Here is a 26,404-nt window from a genome sequence, read left to right on the forward strand (position 1 = left end):
CCCTCGTTTGAGCTCTGAGCTCAGAAGGAACCTGCCCGCAACCTGGCTCCCAGCCTCGCCGGGGGAGCGCATGTTCCTGAGCCCGAGGCCCCCAGCGACTGCAAGGGGCTGGCGGCGCGGGGGTCCAGCTGGGGCGACCGGGTCCCCCTGGCTGCACCCCCGCCTCACAGTCGCCGGCAGCCGCGTGGTGCCACCTGCTGGCCTCCGGGAGGGAGGAGGATGGGACGGTTGCTGCGGCTCTCGGGCTGCCCCTGGGCCCGAGGGTTGAGAAGCATCTTGGCGCTGGGCGCTGCGCCGTCAGCTTCGCGGCTGCTGGAAGCAGCAGCAGCTAAAGAGAGGCCTGGGTCAGAGAGCTGCCCACCCGCGCCCATCCCCATCTTTCCCCTAAACCTCGAGTCCCCTGCTTTCTACGGAATGTGTGCCTGGTTAACCTGGTTCCTTAGCCTTCCGAGAAACACTGACAGTATTCCAGGTGGTGGCCAGCACCCTGAAAACCACAGCAAAGCGGGCTGAGTTAAAATCTAAGACTAAACATGACAGCATTAGGGATGCAGCGGGGAAGAAACAAAAACCACCCAGCTCCAGGGAGGCCACAGTGCCCCAACCAGGAGCCACAGCAGCAAATGTATGAAAAAATTATTTTATTCCAAAACACTGTTTACACAAATGTGTGGTCTCTGTACAAAGTAAGAAAGAATCCCTCTTCTTATCCCCACCTCCCTTCAGAGATGTTTCAGCCTTGGGCTCCCAATCTTCCGTGGCCAGCTGCCCCGACAGCAAGTCCAGCAGCCTCAGAGGGAGGATCGTGAGGTTGGGAGCAAGGCCTTCCCAGACCGCAGCCAGTTACGCAACAGCGCAAGGCCTGCCCTAGGCCCCACCTCCCAGCAGAGTCAAACCAGCTCAGCTTTTACCCCTCACTCCAGATTCCACAGGCACGCGGCACGTGGCTGATCTGCAGCTTGTCTTTCACGGCAATTTTTTTTCCCCGGGCAGGCAAAAGGACCAACCCTGCAAAGTGCCAGGGCCCCTGTCCACCCACCATATTCCTAGACCCAATCTTTTCTTCTTCTTCGTAGACAACGTTACAAACAGGCAAGGAAAGAAGCTGGGGCCCGACGCAGGGGAGAGGATGCAGATCCCGCGGAACATGGGCAACAGCATCACAGACTTGAATAAAATCCAAGAACAAGCAGCCAAGCAAGGACTAATTCAGAGCAGCTCCGAAGCCCTCACTCAAACTGGGCGGCTCCTCTGTGCTAAGGACATGGACAGGGCCCAGAAGAGCACTCAGAGGGTTCACAAAGAGTCTGAAGTCCACATTCACTAAAGTGTAAAATATTACTCGAAAATGAACCCAGCTTCCCTCCTGAGAGATGAATCAGTTACATCAACATATGAGGACAGATGCATTTACACAGATACACACACACACACAAGAGGGCAAAGCTTCTCACTCCGGAGTGAACTTCAGCTTAGAGACGTTACCCGTCTCCTCTCCCCATCTGAATCATCTCATTCAAATAGATGCTGAGCAGATGAAGGGCACAGGCGGACTAGGTTTGCCTGCATTGAGTGCCTGCAGTGACAGAGGCTTGGTCTCTACCATGGCAGAGACAGGCCCAGTGGGCTCTTGGATGCCATGTTCTGAAAAGAGGCCACCGCTGCTGCAGCCACATCCCAGGGTTGCACACGGGAGGCGGGCGTAGCTCATGCACCAGGACACACACACGCACACGCATGCCTGCAGAGGTGTCAGTATGCATAGCCGTATAAACTCACAATGTATACGAACGCTTCCCATTGAATATTGTTTCCAAAGAGAAGCCTGGGATTCAAACATTCATGAGAGGGAACCTCTGGCAGAGGTGAAAAGACCAGCAGGGGGTGAGAGGCGGGGGTCAAGACTGTCCATCGGTCGGCGTAAGAGTTCCTCCACATGCCTGGCCACATCCATCGTCTCATCCAGGTCGAATTCTCCATCCTGGTCGAGGACAGGGTCAGGGCTGGTAAAGAGAGGGGAATGTCAGGCAGCTGGTGTGCCCCACAGCCTCCAGCCCCCTGGGGACAGCCTCCAGCCTGCTTGCCACTCACACCTGCCTCATGAAAATAGGACCAGTTCTGGGTGGATGCCCCCGCCCCACCCCAAGCTGGGTAGCAGTCAGCCCCCTGGCTTCTGCAGACCCCCACTTGACTCGCATCTCTTGCTAACTCATGGAATCATCTTAGGGAATTCATTTCCCCTCTCCTTGTCCTCATCTGTAAAACCAGGTGACTGATGCAGTGGGCCCCATCCACTGAACACCTACAATGGCTGAGCTTTTTTTTTTTTTTCTTCTTCTTTCAGACAGAGTCTCGCTCTGTCACCAGGCTGGAGTGTGCAGTGGTGCTATCTAGGTTCACTGCAACCTCTGCCTCCTGGGTTCAAGCAATTCTCCTGCCTCAGCCTCCCAAGTAGCTAGGATTACAGGTGCATGCCACCACACCTGGCTAATTTTTGTATTTTTAGTAGAGATGGGATTTCACCATGTTGGCCAGGATGGTCTCGATCTTTTGACCTTGTGGTCCGCCCGCCTTGGCCTCCCAAAGTGCTGGGATTACAGGTGTGCGCCACTACGCCTGGCCAATGGCTGAGCCTTTTAAGCACATGACTCCAATTTTTACAGCCACCTGGAGAGTGGGTATTGACCCCATTTTATAGATGAGGAAACTAAGGCCATGTCAGGAAACTTGCTCTGGGCCACCTGGCTGGGAGGTGGTGGAGTCAGGATTCAAACCTGGGATCTTCAGGGGTCCCACTGGAAGGTGGTACTTCCCGGACACCCAGCCTGGTCATCCACAGTGAGGGAGGAAATTAATTCTCTACCTTGTTCCCACCAGACTCTTAAGAACAACCACCTCAACAACAAGAACCACTACCCCATTCATAGCTACCTGTATCAAGCCCTTCCAAGCCCCGCACTGTGGAAATGCTTCACCCACACCATCTCTTTTAATGCTCATCCCATTCTCATGAGGCAGGCATTCTTGCCTCCATTTCACACATAAGGAAACGAGCATCAGAGAGGCTCGATCATTTTCCCGAAGTGGCAGAGTTAGTACCAGAGTGAGGACTGGCTCCTGCTATGTCTAGCTTCTAAATGCTCCGTTTTCCTGGCTGATCTCACTCCTCCTGGACCTGGGCCTAACTAGAGCTCTGGATTCTTTGCCCACTAGCCTTCCAGGGGTCTAGCCTGAGGCCAAGTCCCCAGTTCCTCCCCTGCCAACCCCCACGAGAACGCCACCTACTTCTGTGGGTACATGTTATAGTGAGCCTGGGGGCACACGGCTGGGGAGGGGGCCTGGTCCATGTATGTGGCGCTGCTGCCCCCACCGGCATCTGCAGATGCATTCACAAACCTGCAGAAGGAACAGAGCTCAGCCACCAGGGAGGCCGGGGCAGGTGACCTGGGAGGGCACCAAGAGGCATCTTTGACTTTCTTGGGCTATAGAAGGACAAAGTGCCCACTGGCCCTGGGGCTCCAGCTGCAGGAGTGGGGCCTCAGGTACTGGCACAGCGTGACCAAGCCCAGGTCCCTCCCCAGGGCTGAGTCAGGTTTCCTAGGGGATCTGAGAGCTAGGCCCAGGATCAGGACGGGAGGCAGGGTCTGGGGTAGGAGGAAAGAGGCAGAAGGAGAGCCAGAGCCACCTGGACACTTACTCAGGGACCACTTGCTTGATCTGTGGCTTCACGTATCCATCAACGGCTTTAGCTGCCAAGGGGAGAACAGTGGTGAGAACCTAAGTCTCTGGGGACTCCCAAGTCAGGTGAAAGCCCACACCCCATACAGTCGGTCTCCTGCCCACACCACCTTGTGGTGTCAGCTGGGATGAGATTTCCCACGGACCCTCAATAAACACCAGGTGACGAATCCCGCATGAGGGTCCCTGAGACCCCTGGCTTGAAGCCCATCCCTTCTCCTGGTTCCCTTTCTGGCCATTTGCTTTCCCTCTCTCTGCCCCCACCCCTGCCAAAGAAAGAGAATCAACAAGCAAACCCAACCAATGGATCTGGGGCAGCAGCTGGAAGAAGAGACTTCTCCCTTTTGCTGCTGATACTTCACTTGGGGGAAGGTTTGTGAGCAGGGTGTGGAGAGGGCAGCTGGTGAGGTGGGAAGCAGAGCGCTAGCTGTGGGCTCGAATGATCCCGGCCACACCCGACGGCACTGGCAGCCCTTCCTCCAAGGGTGCAGAAGTGAGAATCCAGGCAGCTTTCACTTTGCAGAGCAGAGAGCTGGGATGGGTTTCTCATTCCCTCTCTTCAACTGTGAGCCCTGAAATCCTCTCCACCGCCTCAGGGGCCAAAACCCACAGGGGACATGGCCCCTGGGCTCCTCCTGAGGAGTCCCCATGGTGCAGCCTGTGGCGCAGCCTATGGGCTGGAGAAGAGCCCCAGGTGGGGGAGTCAGGCAGCAGCACCCACCCAGCACAGGAGTATAGTACTTGGAGAAGACCTCATCCTTGGGGCGGTCAGGAAACACGTAGATGAGATAGTTCAGGTCCCCCAGCCGGTCAGCCAGGGACCTGATGGAGAAATCCCTCGTGGTGAACGGCTTCAGGTTCCACAGGTTGCGTTCCGCTGTGAAAAGAACAACCTCATTTCGATAATCCACCAGCAGCGGGAGGAGGACCAAGGTTGTGGGGTTTTAAGGTAGGCTTGCAAGGGAAATCTGGGCTTTTATATACTGGCTGGCAATGCAAGCCCAGCCTGTAGGGAAGAACACTGATGCGAGATATTCTACTTGGCAAACCAGGTAAGCAGACACCACCACCAAGCCTAGGTCCTGGCAGAGAGGGGCGAGCGGGAAACTGCAGGACTCGTCCAGCGGTCCTGGAGTCTGTGGGGCTGCTGACTTTAGGTTGTCCAAAATGGAAAACGATAGAAAGGGAATACATTTCCAAGCCACAGCCGTCTCCAACTAAGCTTCCCAGTGGGTACCTTCTTTTTTTTTTTTTTTTTGAGACAGAGTTTCGCTTTGTTGCCCAGGCTGGAGTGCAGTGGCGCGATCTCAGCTCACTGCAACCTCTGCCTCCCGGGGTCAAGCAATTTTCTGCCTCAGCCTCCTGAGTAGCTGGGATTACAGGTGCCCATCATCATGCCTGGCTGTTTATGTATTTTTAGTAGAGATGGGGTTTCACCATCTTGGCCAGGCTGTTCTCGAACTCCTGACCTTGTGATCCACCCACCTCGGCCTCCCAAAGTGCTGGGATTATAGGTGTGAGCCACTGCACCTGGCCCCCAGTGGGTACCTTCTAAGGACAGAGGGCCGATGGAGGTGCGGGGGGAAGGGAATGGGAGACGAGGCTTTGAGGCTGAAATGTGGGCAAAACGGGCACTCACGGGAGTCAAACTTCCAGGCGATGGTGATGCCCCCAATTTCTGAGTCACTAAAGCGCAACAAGAAGGTCCCGTCGGGCTTGTTGATGAGCAGATCATGGGCCTGTTGCTTATTCACAAAACCTAGGATGGCCCTGGGTACATGGAGCATTGAGCATTACCACTGGGCCACAGCCACAGTCATCCTGTGCCCACAGCTGACCCCTGTCCCTGCGGCCCCCGTTCCTTACCCGTCATTCCAGTGGGGCTTGTGGTGCTTCTTCAACACCTCCATCACCCCATCAAACCACTGCCAGAAGGTGTAGTTCCAGCCCGGCAAGTTCTCCTGAGGACCCAGGAACCCCCGAGTCAGGGCTGGTGCCCCAGGTCACAGGTGGCCCAGGAAAGTCAGTGCCCTCCTGCCCTCACCCAGCCTTCTCCCAGTTCCTCAACCCTGTTGGCCACCACACTCCTTCAGACCATAAAGCGACACGGTCCCCATCTTGTACTCTAGGGACCCAGGGAGGAAACTTGCTTCTAAGACACAGGTGTCTAAGACTAGCCAATGGTTGGGAGTAAGAGGTATAGAGAATAATCCAGGCTGAATGAGGCCTCCAAAGTCATCCCTTCATTTTATACATGGGAAAACGGAGGCACAGAGAATAGATAGGTCTCCAAAAACTAGCCAGGAAAGAGGCAGGAGAGCCAGTGCCATGGGCATGGTGGTTCACGCCTGTAATCCCAGCACTTCAGGAGGCCGAGGCGGGTGGATCACCTGAGGTCAGGAGTTCGAGATCATCCGGACCAACATGGTGAAACCCCATCTCTACTAAAAATACAAAAATTAGCTGGGCAAGGTGGTGGACACCTATAATTCCAGCTACTCAGGAGGCTGAGGCAGGAGAATCGCTTGAACCCAGAGGCAGAGATTGCAGTGAGCCAAAATCATACCACTGCACTCCAGCCTGAGTGACAGAGTGAGATCGTGTCTCAAAAAAATTAAAAAGAAAATCAGCAAACACATCCAGGCCCAGAACCCAACGATCCGGACTGCCAGCCCTGGGGCCCTCCATCATCTGGCTCTGGCTTCACTGCTGAGCACAATTCCTGCAGCCCCTGTCTGCATCTCTTGGGGCTAGGGGACCCCTTCTCTCCTGGTGGTAGGAGAGGGTAGTTGGGGGTGGAGAGGGGGTGCTAGCCCCAGGCAGCAACCTGTCTGTGAGGAGGAGGAGCAACAGGCCCCGGTGGGCCCTGGCAGGTGGCTGGCGGCCAGGCCCCTCACCCTGTTGAACTGGGACCAGGACACGGACAGGCCGCTGTAGTCCTCCAGGTAGCTGCTGCTGTTGTTGAACAGTTTCTGCGCCAGGAACACGAGGTTCTCCTTGGTCAGGCCCCGGTTGCTCTGCACTTCGGCCTTGAATTTCATGTTGAGCGCCTCACACAGCTGTGGCCACAGCACTTTGTCAGGCACAGCAAATGGCACTCTGCCCTGTGGAGGAGAGAGGGAGAAAAGGTAGATTGAGGGCGCTGGAAATGTACACACACACACACTACACACACACTACACACACACACACACACACACACACACACACACACACACGAGACATGCAGATACCGAGAGACAGAGGAGACTGAGACAAATCTAGAAAGGTGACAAAAAGGGTGGCAGGGGTGGTGGCACTCAGGGACAGAGACGCAGACCAGGGGACAGAGGACAGACAGCAGGGACCCAAGCCATCTGCCAAAGGAGGATCCCAGACCAGGATCCGAAGACCAAGGTCACAGACCTCACAGACCCCCGTCCAGGAACCTGGAACCCAGACAGAGCACCAAGGCCACGGCGGAAGGCAGGCGCCCTGTACCCCAGCCCTTCCAGCCTCTCCTCACCTCTGGGCTGGCCCTGGGGTGAGGAAGGACTGCTTAGCAGGGGCCCAAGGTGGGGGGCTGACCCCAGGTGAGTCCTAGGGCCTGGAGGGCCGGGGTGGGGCTCCCATGGGGACTCACCGGCTCAGCAAAGGCATTGTCCCACAGCACGGTGGCTGTGGCATTGTGGTCCTGGCTGCCGTGGACGATGACAACCACAGGTAGGGACAGAGTCTACAGGAGTCAAAGGAACCTCAGTTGATGGGGGCTGACCACCATATGCCCTCTGATTAGGCAGCATGCCCAGTCCACTTTATTTTTTTCAAGATAGGGTCTCACTGTCACCCAGACTGGAGGGTATTGATGCAGTCACAGCCCACTGCAGCCTTGGCCTCCTGAGCTCAAGTGATCCTCCTGCCTCAGCCTCCAGAATGCCTGAGACTACAGGTACATGCCACCATGCCCAACTTTTTTTTTTTTTTTTTGTAGATACAGGTTCTCACTGTGCTGCCCAGGAAAGGCTTAAACTCCAGACTCAAGCAATCATCCCTCTTCTGCCTCCCAAAGTGCTGGGATTACAGGTGAGAGCCACCAGACCGGGTACCAAGCCACTTTCCTCACCCACAGTTCCAAACACAAGCCCCTCCCAACAAATCTACGCATAATCAAACAAACAAAAACTACAACGGATTTCTTCTTAGCCCATTGCCCCAATTATCTGAGTTAGTCTCAGATTATAACCTAGCAAGCAGGTACCCACAGAGTCAAAGCAGGCTGCCTAATAGCATTGCTGCCAGGAAGCCCCGGGCAGGCCCCTCCCCTCTTGGGTGAGCTGGTGCAGTGAGGGCAGGAAGGCTGGGGCCTTACCTTCACCTGGAACACAAGCTCATTGCTGCCAACACTGAATTGAGACTCAAACAGGACCGTGAACTTCTCCTCCGTCACGGACTCTGCACCCCGCCGGTCAGCACGCTTGATCCTCTTTAGTGACTGCAGGGCAGGAGGCGAGAGGGGAACAGGGAGACGGTGGCTGCTTATAAGGACGGGGCTCTGGGCAGACCTGCCCTCCGAGAGTGGGCCCCGTCCTCACCATGTTCCTGAAGTGGGCACTGAGGGTGCCGGTGGCTTGGTGGTACTCCATCACACAGCAGTTGTTCAGGATCTCACCGCTGCACTCGCTGCAAAGGAGAGGGGAGTTCCAGCTCCACACAGGGCCCCAGGCCAGGAGCATGGTCCTGTCCATGCCCTGGGTGGGGGCCTTCACTCAGGTCAGCCCTGCCAGCAGCCCCTGACCCCATCCCCTAAGAGTGTTTCTCAGTGTCTTTCTGGGTGACTGACTTCTCCATCAACCTGGTGCCCAGCACCCCAAGGCAAGGACTCCCATGGTGAGGTCTGGACCTATCATTAGTTTGAAATTCCTCAGGTACCAAGATTGATGTGAGGGGCTTCAGGGACTTCCAGTACCTTCTAGGGCACTTAAAGTAAAAACCACAAGCACAGCCTGTGAGGTGGTCAACACCCACCCACCTACCTGGCCTCAGCAAATTCCTCTCCCGTCACTCAGGACACCCAAGCCCTGCTGGGCCTGGCTGTCTGCCGAACATGCCAGGCTCGGACATTGGCACTTGCTCCTCCTGTCACCCCAAACACTCTTAGCCTTCTCCTTCAAGTCTCAGCTCAGATAGCTCCCCAGAAAGGCCTTCCTGGACCGCTTATCTGGTGAAGCTTACCAGGCTGGCCTTCCCTCACCCCTGTCTTGAACACATCTCCGACGCTAGCAGATGGCTTTGCTTTTTTTTTTTTTTTTTGGAGACGGAGTTTTCGCTCCTGTTACCCAGGCTGGAGTGCAATGGCGCGATCTCGGCTCACCGCAACCTCCGCCTCCTGGGTTCAGGCAATTCTCCTGCCTCAGCCTCCTGAGTAGCTGGGATTACAGGCACGCGCCACCATGCCCAGCTAATTTTTTGTAGTTTCAGTAGAGACGGGGTTTCACCGTGTTGACCAGGATGGTCTCAATCTCTTGACCTCATGATCCACCCGCCTCGGCCTCCCAAAGTGCTGGGATTACAAGCGTGAGCCACCGCGCCCGGCAACTTATTTTATTTTATTTTATTTTATTTTTGAGACGGAGTTTCACTCATGTTACCCAGGCTGGAGTGCAATGGCATGATCTCGGCTCACTGCAACCTCCGCCTCCTGGGTTCAGGCAATTCTCCTGCCTCAGCCTCCTGAGTAGCTGGGATTACAGGCACGCACCACCATGCCCGGCTAATTTGTTGTATTTTTAGTAGAGACGGGGTTTCACCATGTTGACCAGGATGGTCTCGATCTCTTGACCTTGTGATCCACCCGCCTCGGCCTCCCAAAGTGCTGGGATTACAGGCTTGAGCCACCGTGCCCGGCCTGGCAACTTATTTTTTTTTTTGAAACAGAGCTTTGCTCTTGTTGCCCAGGCTGGCGTGGAATGGTGCCATCTCGGCTCACCACAACCTCCACCTCCCAGGTTCAAGTGATTCACCTGCCTCAGCCTCCCAAATAGCTGGGACTACAGGCACGCGCCACCACATCTGGCTAATGTTTGTATTTTTAGTAGAGATGGGGTTTTGCCATGTTGGCCAGGCTAGTTCCGAATTCCTGACCTCAAATGATCCTCCTGCCTCGGCCTCCTGAAATGCTGGAATTACAGGTGTGAGCCACCACGCCCAGCCTAGATTGCTGTCTTAACTTCCTGCCAGCATCTATGGCTGGTTGGCCCTGCCTGATCTTTTTTTTTTTTTTTTTTTGAGACAGAGTTTTGCTCTTGTCAGGCTGGAGTACGTGTGCAATCTTGGCTCACTACAACCTCTGTGTTCCAGGTTCAAGCAATTCTCCCACCTCAGCCTTCCAAGTAGCTGGGACTACAGATGTGCACCACCACACCCAGGTAATTTGGTATTTTTAGTAGAGACGGGTTTTTCCCTGTTGTTAGGCTAATCTCAAATTCCTGACCTCAGGTGATCCGCTTTCCTCAGCCTCCCAAAGTGCTGGGACTGCAGGCACAAGCCACCGCACCTGGTAGCCCTGCCTGATCTTTTAAAGCGCTGCAATGCAAGCTCAAAGGCGGTGAGAAGCTCACTTGTCTTCATCTTCACCCCAATCCCATGGTAGGCACTCAGTAAACATTTTTTTTTTAACACAGTCTTGCTCTGTTGCTCAGGCTGGAGTGCAGTGGCACACTCTCGGCTCACTGCCACCTCTGTCTTCCGGGTGCAAGTGATTTTCTTGCCTCAGAGTAGTTGGGACTACAGATCCAAGTAGCTAGAGCTACAGGTATGTGTCACCACGCCCGGCTAATTTTTGTATTTTTAGTAGAGACGGGGTTTTGCCATGTTGGCCAGGCTGGTCTCGAACTCCTGGCCTCAAGTGATCCGCCCGCCTCCACCTCCCACAGTGCTGGAATTATAGGCGTGAGCACCACACCCGGCCTCAGTAAACATTTTTAATTGGATGACAAGGGATGAGGCCATGTCTTCCACATCACTCATTCACTAACTCATTCATTCACCCACTGCATACATTGTGGGTGGCCTGTCCTGACACTGGACACTGCCTCCCCATTCTCTGCCACACACGACTTCTCTGCCCTCTTTCCTCAGGATGAGGCACGAGGGCTCTGCCTGAAAGTCCTCTCTCTCTGTGACTTCCCTCCCTATCACCAGCTACCTCCAATTCCACCAGGGGCCTAATACTGTCATTTCATTAGTGCTGCACCATGATCCCTGGTGCCCTACACATCCCCGTCACATGGCTACAGCCTCTGCCTGCTCTGCTGGTCTAGGGGCTGGGGACAGCCCAGTTCTGTTGGGGTCACAGTGGCATCCTCAGTACATAGCACAGGTTCTAAACACGGCAGTAACGCCGTACTTTGTGTGATCTTCTTGGAGACAGGTTCTCATTCTGTTGCCCAGGCTAGAGTGCCATGGCGGAATCATACCTCACTGTCATCTCAAACTCCTAGGCTTAAGCCATCCTCCCACCTCTGCCTCCTGAGTAGCTGGTACTGCAGAGGCGTGCACCACCACATCCAGCTAATTTTAAATTTTTTTTGTAGAGATGAGGGTCTCCCTATGTTGTCCAACTCAAACTTCTGGGCTCAAGTGATCCTCCCACCTTGGCCTCCCAATGTGCTAGGATTACAGGCCTGAGCTACCGCATCTAGCCTAGCACCATACTTGTTGACCTACTATGTGCCAGACACAGGGAGGAAGGGCAGTGTCCATCTATCCTAGGCTTAATGATGCTTTGACATGATCGTTTGAATGTACAATAGTGCAAAGCGATACACTTTCAGGAGAAGGTGGTGTGATAGTCCTTCACAATGCTGGGCAATGAGCCTCACCTCTCTGGCAGCCACACCATCTCCAGGGTAAAGAGCTGGTACTCAGCTGGGCGTGGTGAATCACGCCTGTCATCTCAGCACTTTGGGAGGCTGAGGTGGGCAGACTCCATGAGTCCAGGAGTTCGAGACCAGCCTGGGTGACATAGTGAACTAGGAAACAAGACATGTCTGGATGCGAGGACAGAGAGAGGAGGTGCACGTTGCCCACACCTGAGCCTGGGCAGGGGAGGGGAGAGGCACAATTACTTGCGGGTGTTTTCGTTCTTGAGCAGAGACTTGGCCTGCTGCTCACTGATGATGGTCGCCTTCACCTGGGGGGGGTTCATGTGCACGTTCAGTTTCCCGCCCACCAGCAGGCGCACGGTGGCTGCAAACTTGGTCTGGGTCTTCAGGACCTGAGGGGGCTGCTTCTCAATGATGAATGTGCTGCAGGGGACACAGGGACAGACGCACGATGAGGGGCTGGCTCACGGGAAAGGGGTCTCGGTCCCTCTGTGGTGGGAGTGGGGCCGCCTCCCGAGGGGTTACGCAGGTGAGGAAGAGCACGGCACAGCCTCTGTTCCCAAGGAAGCCGTGAGAGTCCAGGGAGAGGCTGGAGAGGGGAAGTGAGAGGAATGGAGCAGCTGCCATGGGCTGCCACCCAAGGGCATCCCTTGCAGTGTCTACAAGAGAAACTGGGCAAGAGCGGCGCCCAGCAGCCACAGGAACTGGAGACGGAGTGGGGAGGGATGAGAGGCAAAGAGAGACAAGGATGAAGGTGCAGCTGCTGGTCTGGAAAGCACCTGCGGCCCCCCACACGCCCACCCCATGGGAGCTGCCACAAACCCCAGGCATGGCCAACAGGCAGCTGTCACCTGGTCACCAGGGCTGAGATGATGTCCGTGATGGTGGCGTTGACCTCGGCCAGCATCTCCTCCACTGGGCCGGGGATGGGCAGCTGCTGGCAGAGGTGCTCAGCCCTGCGGATCTGCTGCCGGTTCTGCCAGATGATCTCGGCCAACTTCTCACACCTGCACGGAGCCCCAAGGCCAACAGGACAGTGGCTTCTCTGCACAGACTCCAGGCCAGAGCCCAGCCCCAAGACACGGCTCCTCCTCCCACAGGAAGGTCTCCCCCAGGAAGGCTCTGTGCTTTCCCCACACTTCCCACCCACAGCAAGAGCAGAGCTCCCTGCCTCAAAGAATTAGAGACGTTCACAGGAGGGGACCCTGACTAGGCCCAACCGGTCTGAACGTCACTCTGCACACCCGAGCCCTGTCCTACCCCCAGGACAGCAGCCCCCTTCCTGGGGGAGGTGGCACAGGACGGTGGACCAAAGTCTGAATCAGGACCCACGCCCCCTACAAAAACAAGAGCTGGACGGAGGGGGTCTGCTGCAGGAGCCAGCGCAGGAGGCAGAAGCAGTCAGGGTCCCCGCAGCCCCTCCTGCCCTGCCCGTTGGCCACCCTACACCGTTACCAGGACTGGAGCACGTCCAGGCTGCCCTCGGGTGGCCCGCCGTTCCCAGCCAGCTGCTGCCGCCGCTTCCACTGGATCAGCTCGTCATCCAGGATGATGGTCTGTTGCTTCCGCAGCAGCTGCAGGGTCTTCTGGTGCTTCTCGGCCAGCTCCTGAGGGAGGGAGGAGAACAGCCCCTTCTAGGCCCCCAGAGAACCCCGCAGGGCCTCGCTGGGAAATGGCAGGGCAGGACCCAGGCCCTTCCCCCTCCCCAAGCTGCTCTGCTTCGAATGGCCCCCAGGTAAAAAGGCCTCCTGCCCTCCCAGGTTCTGCTCTCATCCCGGTCCCAGCCCTCCCTCGGGTCCCCAGAGACTGGCTTTGTGGCACCCATGCCCAGGAGAGGCCCAGGACCCCACTCACCAGGCGGTACTGCTGTAGCGTCTGCGCCTCGCGCTGCAGCCAGGCCTCCAGGGACACCTGCTTCTGCTGGAGCGCCGTCTCCCGGCTCAGACGCTCCTGGGGGCTCAGCTGGCCCAGCGTGGCAAACTGAGCTAGAGGAGGGGACAGGGCACCATGACCGTCACCTCCCAGCATCCAACAGGAGGCCCAGAGGAGCCCACTTGCTCGTTCTGGAGTGAGACCCTCCCGGGCTCAGACGCTGCATCAAGGGCAAGTCAGGGTTCCTAACAGCCAGGGGCACCAAGACGAATGTGTGCCTCAGGAGGCACCTCTAGGCCCTACTCACCAGCCTCCTGACTCTCAGCGTCCCCTCTGGGGGCACATGGGGTGCTGGGACAGCTGGGGAGGAGTCCTGCCTGTCTCCTGCCCACCTGCCCCAAAGGGCTGCCAGCATTCACGGCCTGGTAGCAGCCCCCTGAGGATCCATGTCACCCTGACCCCAGCCCTGCCCCATAGGATGCACAAGCTGGGAAAGACAAAAGCAACTCAAGGCAGCCAGGAGCAGCCCAGAGCTAGAACTCCAAAATATGGCTCCAGTCTCACTGCAGGTATCCAGCAGGAAGAGGACCATCCAGGCATGGACGGATCCACGATATCTGCACGGCTACCTCGGGAATCCTGCCTAGCCACAGCACGGGTGGTGGTAATCCAATACCTGGGCCCAGTCTTCCTATGCAAGGGACCCACTTAGATCTCTGCTGGAAATCTGCAGAAGCTTTCGGGAAGGAGGCCAGGGAGATGGGAAGCAATTTCCCTACTCCACTGGGGGCAGCTGAGCCTTCCCTGACACAAACAGATCATCAGTCTGTGTTTCTGCTGAGTGAACTTGACAAACGGGACTGAGGAGACATTGCATGATGGATCCAAACCTAATCCATCACCGTGCCCAGGAAACAGAAAACCAGGTGCGGGATCAGAATCACTGTCAACAGTCTAAGGACTTGGGTAGGAAGAACAGCCTGCAGTATCCCGTTTCCTTTCTCAGAAGGAGCTGCCCTTTTTCTAGGGCCAGTCTGGGATAGGTTCAGATGAGGGGAAGTTCTTTTAGAATTATCCTGCCAGTATTGGCTGGGTGCAGTGGCTCATGCCTATAATCCTAGCACTCTGGGAGGCTGAGGTGGGCAGATCACTTGAGGCCACGAGGTTGAGACCAGCTTGGCCAACAGATCAAAACCCCATCTCTGCTAAAGCTACAAAAAAAAAAAAAAAAAAAAAAATTAGCTGGGCATGGTGGTACACATCTGTAGTCCTAGCTACTCAGGAGGCTGAGGCACGAGAATCATTTGAACCTGAAAAGCGGAGGTCACAGTGAGCTGAGATCACACTACTGCACTCTAGCGTGGGCAATAATAACAATGAAATAAATAAATATAAATTTAGAACTATCTTGCCAGTATTTACATAATTTCTACAATTTTCAGGCTTTGTCCCGGTCTCTGTGTACAGAAAGCACTGACAGTGCAGGATTAGGAAGAGAGCTTAAATAGTTAAAATAGAACTCTAAAAATTTTTTTAAATGATTTTCATAAAGACAAAAGAGAAGGAACACAGAAACAAAACCCAAAAAGGAACATAACAGAAAATAAGTATTAAAATAGTAAACCCCAATACAAACTATATTAAAAATTATATTAAATGTTAATAGACTAAACATCTCAATTAAAAGCAGAGACTATCAGAATAAATACAAAGCAAGACTCAACTATATGCTGTCTACATTTTAAATTTTAAAAAAGCATAAAAAAAGATATGCTATGCAACATATAAAATAAGAGGGGGCCGGGCACAGTGGCTCATACCTGTAATCCCAGCACTTTGGGAGGCCAAGGCAAGTGGATCACCTGAAGTCAGGAGTTCAAGACCAACCTGGCCAACATGGCAAAACCCTGTCTCTACTAAAAATACAAAATTTAGCCAGGCATGGTGGCATGCACCTGTAGTCCCAGCTATCTGGGAGGCTGAGGCAGGAGAACTGTTTGAACCCGGGAGGTAGAAGCCAAGATCATGCCACTGGACTCCAGCCCAGGCAACAGAACAAGACTCTGTCTCAAGAAAATAAAATAGGCCAGGTGCAGTGGCTCACACCTGTAATCCCAGCACTTTGGGAAGCCAAGGCGGGTGGATTGCCTGAGGTCAGGAGTTTGAGACCAGCCCGGCCAACATGGTGAAACCCCATCTCTACTAAAAATACAAAAAATTAGCTGGGCGTGGTAGTGGGTGCCTGTAATCCTAGCTACTATGGAAGCCGAGGCAGGAGAATCGCTTGAACCCAGGAGGTGGAGGTTGCAGTGAGCCAAGATTGCACCATTGCACTCCAGCCTGGGCAACGAGAGCGAAACTCCATCTGAAAAAAAAGGCCAGGCACAGTGGCTCACACCTGTAATCCCAGCACTTTAGGAGGCTGAGGTGGGCAGATCACATGAGTTCGGGAGTTCTAGAGCAGCCTGACCAACATGGAGAAACCCGGTCTCTATCAAAAATACAAAATTAGCCAGGCATGGTGGCGAATGTCTGTAATCCCAGCTACTTGGGAGGCTGAGGCAGGGGAATCGCTTTAACCTGGGAGGCGGAGGTTGCAGTGAGCCAAGATCGCACCATTGCTCTTCAGCCTGGGCAACAAGAGCAAAACTTCGTCGCAAAAAAACTGAATAAATAAATAAATAATAAGTAAACTAAGAAGGCTAGAGTAGTTATATTAATATCTGATAAGGTGGACTTCAAGACAAAGAGTACCACATATTAAGTAAGATATTTCATAATGGTGTCAATCAGAAACTGATAATAATTAAAATATGTATATATAGGCCGGGCGCGGTGGCTCACGCTTGTAATCCCAGCACTTTGGGAGGCCGAGGCGGGTGGATCACGAGGTCAAGAGATCGAGACCATCCTGGTCAACATGGTGAAACCCTGTCTCTACTAAAATTACAAAAAATTAGCTGGGCATGGTGGCGTGTGCCTGTAATCCCAGCTACTCAGGAGGCTGAGGCAGGAGAATTGCCTGAACCCAGGAGGCGGAGGTTGCGGTGAGCCGAGATCACACCATTGCACTCCAGCCTGGGTAACAAGAGTGAAACTCCGTCTCCAAAAAAAAAAATAAATAAATAAAAATAAAATAAAATAAAATAAAATATGTATATCTTTAACAGCAAAGCTTCAAAATACATAAAGAAAATATTTACCAAATTAATTGGAGAGGCAGACAATTTCACAATGATAATAGGAGATTTTTTTTTGAGACAAAGTCTCTCTGTCGTCGAGGCTGGAGTGCAGTAGCACGATCTCCGCTCACTGCAACCTCCGCTTTCGGGTTCAAGCCATTCTTCTGCCTCAGCTTCCTAAGCAGCTGGGATTATAGGCACACACCACCGTGCCTGGCTAATTTTTGTATTTTTAGTAGAGATTGGGTTTTGCCATATTGGCCAGGCTGGTCTCGAACTCCTCATCTCAGGAGATCTACCCGCCTCGGCCTCCCAAAGTGCTGGGATTACAGGCATGAACCACCATGCCTGGACTCATAATAGGAGATTTTGGTACCTCTCTTTCAGCAACTGATAAAATACTTAGCCAAAAAAAAAAAAAAAAATTCAATAAAAACAGAAATCCGTGGTTCTCAAAGTATAGACAAGTCTGTCTCAAAAAAAAAAAAAAAAAAAAAAAATCCTGTCCTTTATTAACCAGTATTCTCTCCTTAATGGTATGTATTTAGTAAATATACACAAATGAGTAAATATGAGCAGTGTTTCCTAACCAGAAAGAGGACTTGGATTGGAAAGTCTTGTGGTTGAACCAGGCTGGGGAGAGGTGGGACTGTTGCTCTGTCGCCCAGGCTGGAGTTCAGTGGCACAATTTCGGCTCACTGCAACCTCTGCCCCCTGGATTCAAGCAATTCTCCTGCCTCAGCCTCCCTAGTATCTGGGATTACAAGCACCCACCACCATACCTGGCTAATTTTTGTATTTTTAGTAGAGATGGAGTGTCATCATGTTGGCCAGGCTAGTCTTGAACTCCTGACCTCAAGTGATCCGCTTGCCTTGGCCTCCCAAAGTGCTGGGATTACAAGTGTGAGCCACCGTGCCCAGCCTAAACTGCAGGAATTTTATGATATATCTCTAGCTGAGATCCAGTTCTGCAACTTACAGACAACCTAGGCAAAGTTACTTGTTCTCTTTGAACCTCACTTTTACCATCTGCAAAAGGGGGATAACACAACTGTTCACTTCATAGGCTTGTTGAGAGGGTTGAATTAAATAATGTGTGCAAAGGGCTTAGCCCTGAGTCTGACCCACGGCAGGGGCTCAATCACTGGGAGCCATTGCTTCCACCAACTTTGGGCAAAGTGCTGAGGAGATGGACACCGACCCAGCCCTACCCTCTAGGAGTTCACTGACTGTTCCTCACTCCCGCCCTCAGGACATCTCACCTTGGATCCTCAGGCTTTCCTGGTACTGGATGATGAAGTACTCCTGAGTCTGTTGAAGCTTCTTCAGCTCATTCTCCGTGTCCTGTGTGACCAGTCGCAGCTCCTCAAACGTCTGGTTGATCTGCAGGTGTTTCTGGGACATGGCGTCAACCAGGATCCCAGCCGGAGAGCTACACTGGAGACAGATGGAGTGGAAATAACTCGGGGCCGAGAGGATGGGAGGGGACCTCAGGCATTAGGAAACGCCAATACTACAGACCCCAAACCCCAAACTAGGGTAAGGGAAACTAGTGCAAGAAGGGAGGGTCATGTGCATCAGAAGGAGTCATTTGCCAGAATTGGGGTGGAAAAGGGAAAGAGAGAGGAGAAACAGGTGACCTCGCAGATAACGGCAGATGATGGCACCTTCAAAGTACAAAAGTCTACGTCAGAGCTGCCTCCACTAGAGTAATCCAAACAGGGTCCATCTAATTTCCCTCCCAGAGACTAGAACTCAACATGTCCCAGGTGTTACCTGGGTTTCCCACTAATGATCACGACCCCTCGCTCTACATTTATTCACTGACTCAATGCTACAGACTGCAGTAGATACTAGGGACATAGGGAGGAACAGGGCTGTGTGAACACACATCATCTCACTCAAGACCCCCTTGTGACTGAAGGAAGAGGGAAGAGCCTGAACCTCTCACAGGCATCCTGGAGACCCTGAAATGAAGTTAGCAGGGAGGCATCAACAAGCCTCCCTGGATCCTGCCATTCCTTCAGCACATGGCTGAAGGGGACCAAGTCCTTACAGCCTTTCCAGTGAAATGTTCTCACAATAAAATCCAAACTCCTTCCCATGGTGCCTGCTGGCCAGGGCCCTGCCTACCTCCCGCCCCAGCTCTCTGGGGCAATGTGTGCTTTCTGTTTCTCTTCCTTGAACACCCAGGCATGTTCCTGCCCTGGGGCCCTTGCACTTATTGTTCCATCAGTCTGGAACATTCTGGTATCAGATCCTCTGGAGGCAAAGCACTTTAACTGGTACCTTTGCAGAGTGGCCATCTCTGATGAGCCAATTCACAGTAGTGCTGCTCCTCTCTGAAAGTGTCTTGTTCTTATATTTGTTATGTTTCTGTCTGTCTCCTTGCACAGGGATGTGAGGTTCTCAAGGGCTAGGACCTTGGCTTTCCTGTGTACTACAGAATCCCCAAGGCTTAAACGCCAGTGGTGTTCAGGAACAGCTTTATGGTGGAGGAAGGAATGAGGTCCCAGACCATGATAACACCAGCATCATGGACGTGGATTTGTCAATGAGGCTGAAGTCACTTTTAGGTTTGCAGATAGCTCTGTGATGGCAACAAGTCAGGGACACAGGGGTTGTGCGAGAAGACCCTTTGTGACCTGGTTTCTACCCCTTCTCTATCCTTCTATCCTTTTTTTTTTGAGAGGGAGTTTCACTCTATTGCCCAGGCTGGAGTGCAGTGGCACAATCTTGGCTCCCTGCCACATCCCCCTCCTGGGTTCAAGCGATGCTCTTGCCTCAGCTTCCCAAGTAGTTGGGATTATAGGCACCCACCACCATGCCTGGCTAATTTTTATATTTTTAGTAGAGACGGGATTTCACCATGTTGTCCAGGCTGGTCTTGAACTTCTGACCTCAGGTGATCTGCCCGTCTTGGCCTCCCAGAGTGCTGGGATTACAGGCGTGAGCCACTGTGCCCAGCCCTCTCTATTTTTATCTATGGCAACTCCCCACTTGGTTCCTTCTCCCCAGTTACACTGACCACTTACAAGTCTTCCAGCGTGCTAAGAGGATTCACACCCTCCTGCTCTCGCATGTGCTGTCTTTTCACTAGAAAATGCATCCCTCCTCCTCTCCTGCCTTTCTCCACAGTAGCTGAGACGTCGCTGTCTTCAGGACACTCCCCCCCAGCCCGCCCCTATCTGAGTTGGGCACTTTTCCCATCTAGGCTCCTTTAGCACTCAGTTCATCTCTAGAGAATCCATCACTGTCAGAGCTCCTTCCAGGAACCACGCCATTATGCGTTTCTCCCGTCCTAGCCCAGCATCAGACACAGAGTATGACCTCAATAAATGTTTACTGAGTAAATCCTTACATCTGTGTCCACAACAATAAATAAATAACAGGCCAGGTGCGGTGGCTCATGCCTGTAATCCCAAGACTTTGGGAGGCCGAGGCGGGCAGATCGCTTGAAATCAGGAGTCCGAGACCAGCCTGGCCAATATGGTGAAACCCCGTCTCTACTAAAAATACAAAAAATTAGCCAGGCATGGTGGCGGGTGCCTGTAATCCCAGCTACTTGGGAGGCTGAGGCACGGCAATCTTTTGAACCCGGGAGGCAGAGGTTGCAGTGAACTGAGATCGTGCCACTGCACTCCAGCCTGGACAATAGCGTGAGACTCAGCCTCAAAAATAAATACATACATAAATACATACATAAATAAATAATATGACCTGTGCTCTGGTCACTGTTCTAAGATTTCTTTCTTTCTTTCTTTTTTTTTTTTTTTTTGAGATGGAGTTTCATTCTTGTTGCCCAGGCAACAAGGAGTGCCATGGCATGGTCTCGCCTCACTGCAGCCTCTGTCTCCCAGGTTCAAATGATTCTCCTGCCGCAGCCACCCAAGTAGCTGGGATTATAGGCACCCGCCACCACACCCAGCTAATTTTTGTATTTTTAGTAGAGAAGGGGTTTCACTATGTTGGCTAGGCTCATCACGAACTCCTGACCTCAGGTGATCCACCCACCTTGGCCTCCCAAAGTGCTGGGATTACAGGCGTGAGCCACGGCGCCCGGCCTGTTCTAAGATTTCTAACTGTTATGTCATGTTGTTTTTGCTCTATTGTAGATAGTAGAGCACTGTGCCACTGTCCATGTAGATACCCAATGCCTTTATGATTTCAGAACTGGGGAGATGTGCCCCGCTGCCCCTCCCTGGGCCTCACTTCTCTAAGCCTGCCTGTGTTAGTTCTGACACAGATAGGTATGATTGCCATCTCCATTTTACAAGAGTAGGAACAGAGCCTCAGAGAGGTTAAGCAGCTTGCTCAAGTCACACAGCTAGTAAGTGGCAGAGCCAGGGGCTGGACCCAGGGGGTCACCACCCCACCGTGCAATGCTGCCACCTCTCACGATTGCCCATGTCCCTCATCTTCGTGGTGCCCTCCTCGTGCTGGTGTTTTACATAAACACAGTTGTGTCTGGAGAGAAAGGCATATGAAAGGACTTCCCAACACCTCTCCCCATAGCCACGGGACACTCACATTGTTGGCTTCTCGGACCAGCCTCTGTTCATTGTACAGAATGTGCCGGATGCAGCGGACCAGCTCCATGGGGCAGCGGTCATATGTTTTCTGAAAGAATCCAACAGCAGCCTCCAATAGCCACCCTCTGCTCCAGCCACACCACCCCTGTGCCATGCCCAGCCCTTCCTCTCCTTCAACCTCTGCCTCAGCTTTTCCCAGGAAGCCTCGGGAACTACACACCTCTGTCTCTCCCTTCCTCATCTTCCCCTCCAAGATCTTCATATGTGGTTTGGAACCAATTAAAAACCCACAGTTCATGAAGCACTTTCTTTTTTTCTTTTCTTTTTTTCTTTGAAAACTCGTTTTGTAATGAAGCACTTTCAATCTACCATCTCTTTTGACTCTAACACAGGGGTCCCCAACCCCTGGGCTGTGGACTGGTACGGGTCCGTGGCCTGTTAGGAACTGGACCGCACAGCAGGAGGTGAGTGTCGGTGAGCAAGCAAGTGACGGGTCATCTGTATTCACAGCGGCTCCCCACTGCTGGCATTACAGCCTGAACTCCGCTTCCTGTGAGATGCGCAGTAGCACGGCGGTAGCGCTGGATTCCCATAGGAACGCTAACGCTATTGTGAACTGCGCAAGCCAGCCATCGAGGTGATACGCTTCTTTTTCTTTTTTAATACGAAGTCTCATTCTGTCGCTCAGGCTGGGGTGCAATGGTGCGGTCTCGGCTCACCGCAACCTCCGTTTCCCAGGTTGAAGTGATTCTCCTGCCTCAGCCGCCCAAGCAGCAGGGATTACAGGCGCCCGCCACCATGCCTGGCTTATTTTTATATTTAGTAGAGATAGGGTTTCACCACAGCCAGGCTGGTCTCAAACTCCTGACCTCGTGATCCGCCTGCCTCGGCCTCCCAAAGTGCTGCGATTATATAGCTGTGAGCCACCGCGCCCGGCCCGGCTATGCACTTCTTATGAGAATCTAACATCTGACGATCTGTCACTGACTCCCATCACCCCCAGGTGGGACTGTCTAGGTGCAGGAAAACAAACTCAGGGCTCCCACTGATCTTACACTGTGGTGAGTTGTGTAACTATTTCATTACATGGTACAATGTGATAATAATAGAAATAAAGTGCCCAATAAATGTAATGCCTTGAATCATCCCCAAACCACCTCCCTGCCCGACCCCAGTCCGTGGAAAAATTGTCTTCTATAAAACTGGTCTCTGGTGCCAAAAAGTGGTTGGAGATCACTGCACTAACAGCATGGAAACCCTGTACAGAAACTATAATCCCCTTCTCACAGATGAGAAAACTGATGCTCAGAGAGATTAGGTACTTGTCCAGATGCAACCAAGTGAGAGAGCAAATGACTCCAGACTCAGGGCATCTGATGCCAAGGTCAAGTACTTCCCACCAGCCTGCCCCTGGCCTCCTATGTTGCTTCCCCTCAGGCCTCTCCAGTGTCCCCTCTCTTCTGGGATGGACTTGTATTTCCCTGGCATCCTGCTGTCTGTGTTGAAGGGCTCTCTAGGAAACATGAGTTTCAATAAACACTTGACTGTGATCACTACCCACACCCCTTTCGTGCTTCCACAAAAACTCCCTTTCTTCCTCCATACCCCCTCCCTCAAGTAAAGAAGAAGCTACATCTTATTCCTAAACCCTCAATTCAAAGCCCTTGTGTCCAGCTCTTTTCTCTGGCATGGCTCCCCTCCCACCTTTAAAAGAGCCCAAGAGGGAGGTCTGGTGGCCTCGTTTCTAGAGTTGGCTGATCTTCCCTTCTCCAACATAGGAATCCTGACTCAGTCTATCTCCATCCCTTCTGCTTCTTCCATAAGGCCAGTTCACCCATCTCCCTCTGTTGGCAACAGACACCTACCACCCTTGCTTTGCAATACACTAAAGAAATCCGACAGGTGTAATTTAGAAAGAGGGGGTGGGGGAAATGAAGAAAAGTTGCCAATACGTTTGCGGTCACATGGTGAGTCAGTGGCCATGCCAGGAAAAAACCCAGGGGTTCTGATGCTGGAACAAGATGATGCTGCCTCCCGTAGGTGGCCCAGAGCCTACACCCACCTGGAGCTGTGAAGCGTAGTGCCCCAGCTTGATCTTCAGTAAAAACCCATCTTCCCCCACCTGGTGCTCCGCCTTCTTCTGCAGCTCCTGCACCAGGCCCTCTAGGAGCTGGGTGGCTTGGACTCTGTCCTGGGGGTTGTCCAAGTCAATGGCATCCCTTGGGGCAGGGCAGAGAGAAAATCCTACTGTGGCAAGGAGGTCAGGCGCCCAGAATAAAGTGGAAACCCCAGGCTCATGATGGAGGGCGCTGCAGGGCCCACAAGACTTGTTCCCGCAGTTCCACAGGCATCTAAGGCTAGAAACATTCTCTGTCCTCCCAGGCTTCCCCTTTCCCAGGGACACCACCCCTTCCGCACAGAGACGGACAGGCAGGACCAGAGTCACACCAAATCACCATGAGTAGAACTAGAGGCCAAAGGGCCTGGATTGTAGGGACCCTCTGAGGAGGGGCAAGGCGGGGCAGGCCTACCATGGCTGGCTCTCAATCCACTGGGCCAAGTAGTGTCGGACCTCGATGGGGAAGTGTTGGCCATACAGCACCTGCATCTGGCGCAGCGCATCTCCCTGCAGCTGCTGGGCCTGGATCCACCCTGCCATGGCCGTTCACCTAGGGCGAGCCCAGCACTGAAGTTCTCTCCTCCGCAGAGCCAATGGCCGGGACTGCCTCTGACCCTGCCATGCCTACCTATCCCTGAACTGTGTGGTCAGGCCAGGCCCCTCCCCTCCCACAGACCCGCTTTCCTGTGCGGGAAGAGAGATGGTGAGGAGGAGCAGGCCGCCCATCCCCTGCAACAAGGAACCCGCTGAAGGGGAGGGGAGGGTGCGCTGCAAAGGCAGGTGCCCTCCCCATCTTCCTTTACTCTAGCCTCACTGGAGCTTCCCCAGTGGGGGGTAGGGGGAGGATGGCTAGAAACTGAAAGAGAAACTTGACAGCGGAGCCCCACAGGTCCTCTGAAGAGGGCTGCAAGAATCCCCCCACCCCGTCTGAGGCCCAGTTTCTGGAAGGGGAAGATATTCCAACCCAAAGTTAGGCCAGCACTGTGACAGCTCCCACTCGACGGCTAGGGCTCTTCAGGCACGTGGCTGGGGCTGTTTAGGAGAGAGGGCTGGGGACCTCTTCGGCTGCTCCCCCAACTGGTCACCGGCGTCTCCCCGCGTCCAGCCCGACGGCGCTCCCTCCCTCTCCGAGGCTTGCCAGGACGGTGCCCTCCCTGACCTCCGCCCTTCATCCCCGAGCCCTGTCCCCACATCCCCCGCTGCTCCGTCGTCCCTTGTCTGCGCTGCGCCAACTCCCTCGCAGTGTCAGGGACTGATCCCCGCGCTGCGCTCGGCCGTCGGGCCCCGGGTACCGTGGGTGCCGGGGTACCGGGGCGGCGGTCGAGTGTCCCCTCTCCGCACGCCTCCCGGACGCACCATCGGGCCACCCACCTGGCCACCCACCTGGTGGGGCCGCGCCGTCCGGCAGCCGGGCCGGTTCTGCGCCCCGCGGCTCTCGCTCCGGGCCGGGGCTCCTGGGGGCGGCGGCAGCTGCGGCTGTTACTACAGGAAGGAGCAGAGAGCAGCGATTTCCTCCTCAAAGGTCAGCTGCCTGCGATAGACCATACACAGCGCGCGAGCCCGCGCCAGCACCCCTCCCAGCCCCGCTCGCTCCCTCCCCGCCTCCGCCCTCGGTCGCCGGCTCCCCAGCGAGTGCGCAGCGGCAGCGGCCGAATCTGGCGGGCGGCGAGGCGGGGCGGCGCCGGGCGTGGGGGCTGCCCCGACGGCGGGGTCCCCCGGGAGTCCCAGGCGGCCCTCGGCTGCGGCTCCGAGGGAGCGTCCCGGAGCCGCGGCGAGTCAAAGCCACCTGGAGAATGGGGTGGGAGGGCCGGGAAATCCCGGGCTCTGGAAATCCCAAACCCAGGCCTCGGTTTTCTCATCCGCAAAAAGGGAGGAGGGAAGTGTAGACTAGCTGGTGAGGCCTTCCAGCTCCGGCGTGTGTCATCTTTTGAGCCTCTAGATTAAAAAATAAATATGTGGGGTGTGTGTGTGTGCGCGCTTGCATGTGTGTCCTGGGGGCCACAAGTTTTGTGACCTCAGAGGCTAAACTGGAGAGAGGGGAAGGACCGGGGATTCCAGAGAAGCCAAGATCACCCGGTCTACCGCGGCACCTCCTCCATCTTTTATTCCCACCGTCTAAACTCACCCTGATGGAGAAACAGGAAAGAACCTTGGCAGTCATGTGTTTCAACCCTCCCCCGCTCCACAATTTTGCAGGTAAGAAATGGAAGTCCAGAGAGGGGAAGGGGCTTGCCCAGGGCCACACAGTGGGCGCCTGTCCTCTCCAGCCGGCTGTGATCCACACACTAGCCAGCGCCCGGTTCACCCAACCTGGTTACTTATGAGACTGGTTCTGCTTTCAGAAAAGTCCAGGGAGGGGCCCTCTTGAGTCCTCCCAACCTCAAAACTGCCTATAGGCCTTGCCACAGCAGTGAACATCCTGCCTAGAGCCTCGGTCCCCCTCTCCAATAGGCCCCTTCTCACGAGGCCCAAGGGGTTTGGTAAGGTCGCGCTGGACGCCTTCCATCCCCTTTGCCCAGCTTCCCTCTCCTCTGGGCCTCCTCTCTGCCTGGCAGTGGGTTGGCAGCACCAGAGGAGGGGCCAGCCCAGCTGCCCACTCACAGCCCAGCTGGGCCAAGACCGCATGTACTGGGAATGGTGCATTCTTCTCTGCCTCCCTCCCCAGCTGCTTCTCGGAGCTGCCCTTTTCTCTCCTTTCCCATTCCCTCTTCTTGCCCCTTACTACCTCTCCCAGTTTCTTTCTTTTAACTTCAGAGAGTGCAAAAGCCAAATTGTATGTCTGGGTTCTCCCCACCTTCCATGTGTGGTCACAGTGTCTTAGTTGGCAAGATCACGAGGGAAGGAATTGAAAACTCTAAGGGGGTGCATGGAGGATGTAGGGAAGTCCTGCGTCCCAGATGCTCTGCAGGAGGCCCAGGGAGGAGGAAGTCTAGCCCTTCTCCTCTCCTTTCCCACTCCCAGCAATGGATTTGGCAGGGGAGGGTCAGACACAGAGCTAGGGGGCCACCTGGAATGAAAGCCAAGTGTCACAGCTGTAAGTGACCATAAAGATGATTTTACAAGTGGGAATTCCAACAAAGGCCAGAGAGGGGAAGTGAC

The 26,404-nt window shown here is 54.2% G+C and overlaps 1 protein-coding gene across 3 annotated transcripts; it reads right to left on the reverse strand.

Moving 5' to 3' along the window:
* Positions 1–626: 626 nt before the first annotated feature.
* STAT5A (signal transducer and activator of transcription 5A) lies at positions 627–25,615 on the reverse strand. 3 transcript variants are annotated; one of them, XM_032279621.1, is made up of 19 exons: positions 24,689–25,615; positions 23,718–23,855; positions 23,249–23,405; positions 21,185–21,274; positions 17,917–18,091; positions 13,455–13,585; positions 13,056–13,207; positions 12,452–12,607; positions 11,844–12,023; positions 8,310–8,397; positions 8,087–8,209; positions 7,361–7,453; positions 6,636–6,842; positions 5,605–5,699; positions 5,378–5,508; positions 4,460–4,615; positions 3,698–3,749; positions 3,286–3,396; positions 627–2,003 (listed from the first exon to the last, which is right to left on the reverse strand). In XM_032279621.1, the coding sequence occupies exons 2-19, from the start codon at positions 23,843–23,845 to the stop codon at positions 1,841–1,843; spliced, it is 2,388 nt and encodes a 795-aa protein (XP_032135512.1). In that variant the 5' UTR covers positions 23,846–23,855; positions 24,689–25,615; the 3' UTR covers positions 627–1,840. The 3 variants fall into 3 exon arrangements, with proteins under 3 accessions (XP_032135512.1, XP_032135514.1, XP_032135511.1); XM_032279623.1 differs by lacking the exon at positions 24,689–25,615 and adding an exon at positions 23,934–24,665; XM_032279620.1 differs by lacking the exon at positions 24,689–25,615 and having other exon boundaries at positions 23,718–24,665.
* Between the last annotated feature and the right edge of the window lie 789 nt (positions 25,616–26,404).

The sequence above is a fragment of the Sapajus apella genome, unplaced genomic scaffold (assembly GCF_009761245.1).
Source record: "Sapajus apella isolate SASKATOON/1434 unplaced genomic scaffold, GSC_monkey_1.0 scaffold12, whole genome shotgun sequence".
In the NCBI taxonomy this organism is placed as follows: Eukaryota; Metazoa; Chordata; class Mammalia; order Primates; family Cebidae; genus Sapajus; species Sapajus apella.

Bases quoted from the DNA above. Each gene is read 5' to 3' on its own strand.
- STAT5A (XM_032279621.1), bottom strand. From the start codon at position 23,845: ATGGCAGGGTGGATCCAGGCCCAGCAGCTGCAGGGAGATGCGCTGCGC. The intron at 21,275-23,248 runs GTGGGTGTAGGC...GGATTCTTTCAG, and splicing joins ACTACGCTTCACAGCTCCAG to AAAACATATGACCGCTGCCC. The intron at 3,397-3,697 runs GTAAGTGTCCAG...TTCCTTCTGCAG, and splicing joins ATCAAGCAAGTGGTCCCTGA to GTTTGTGAATGCATCTGCAG.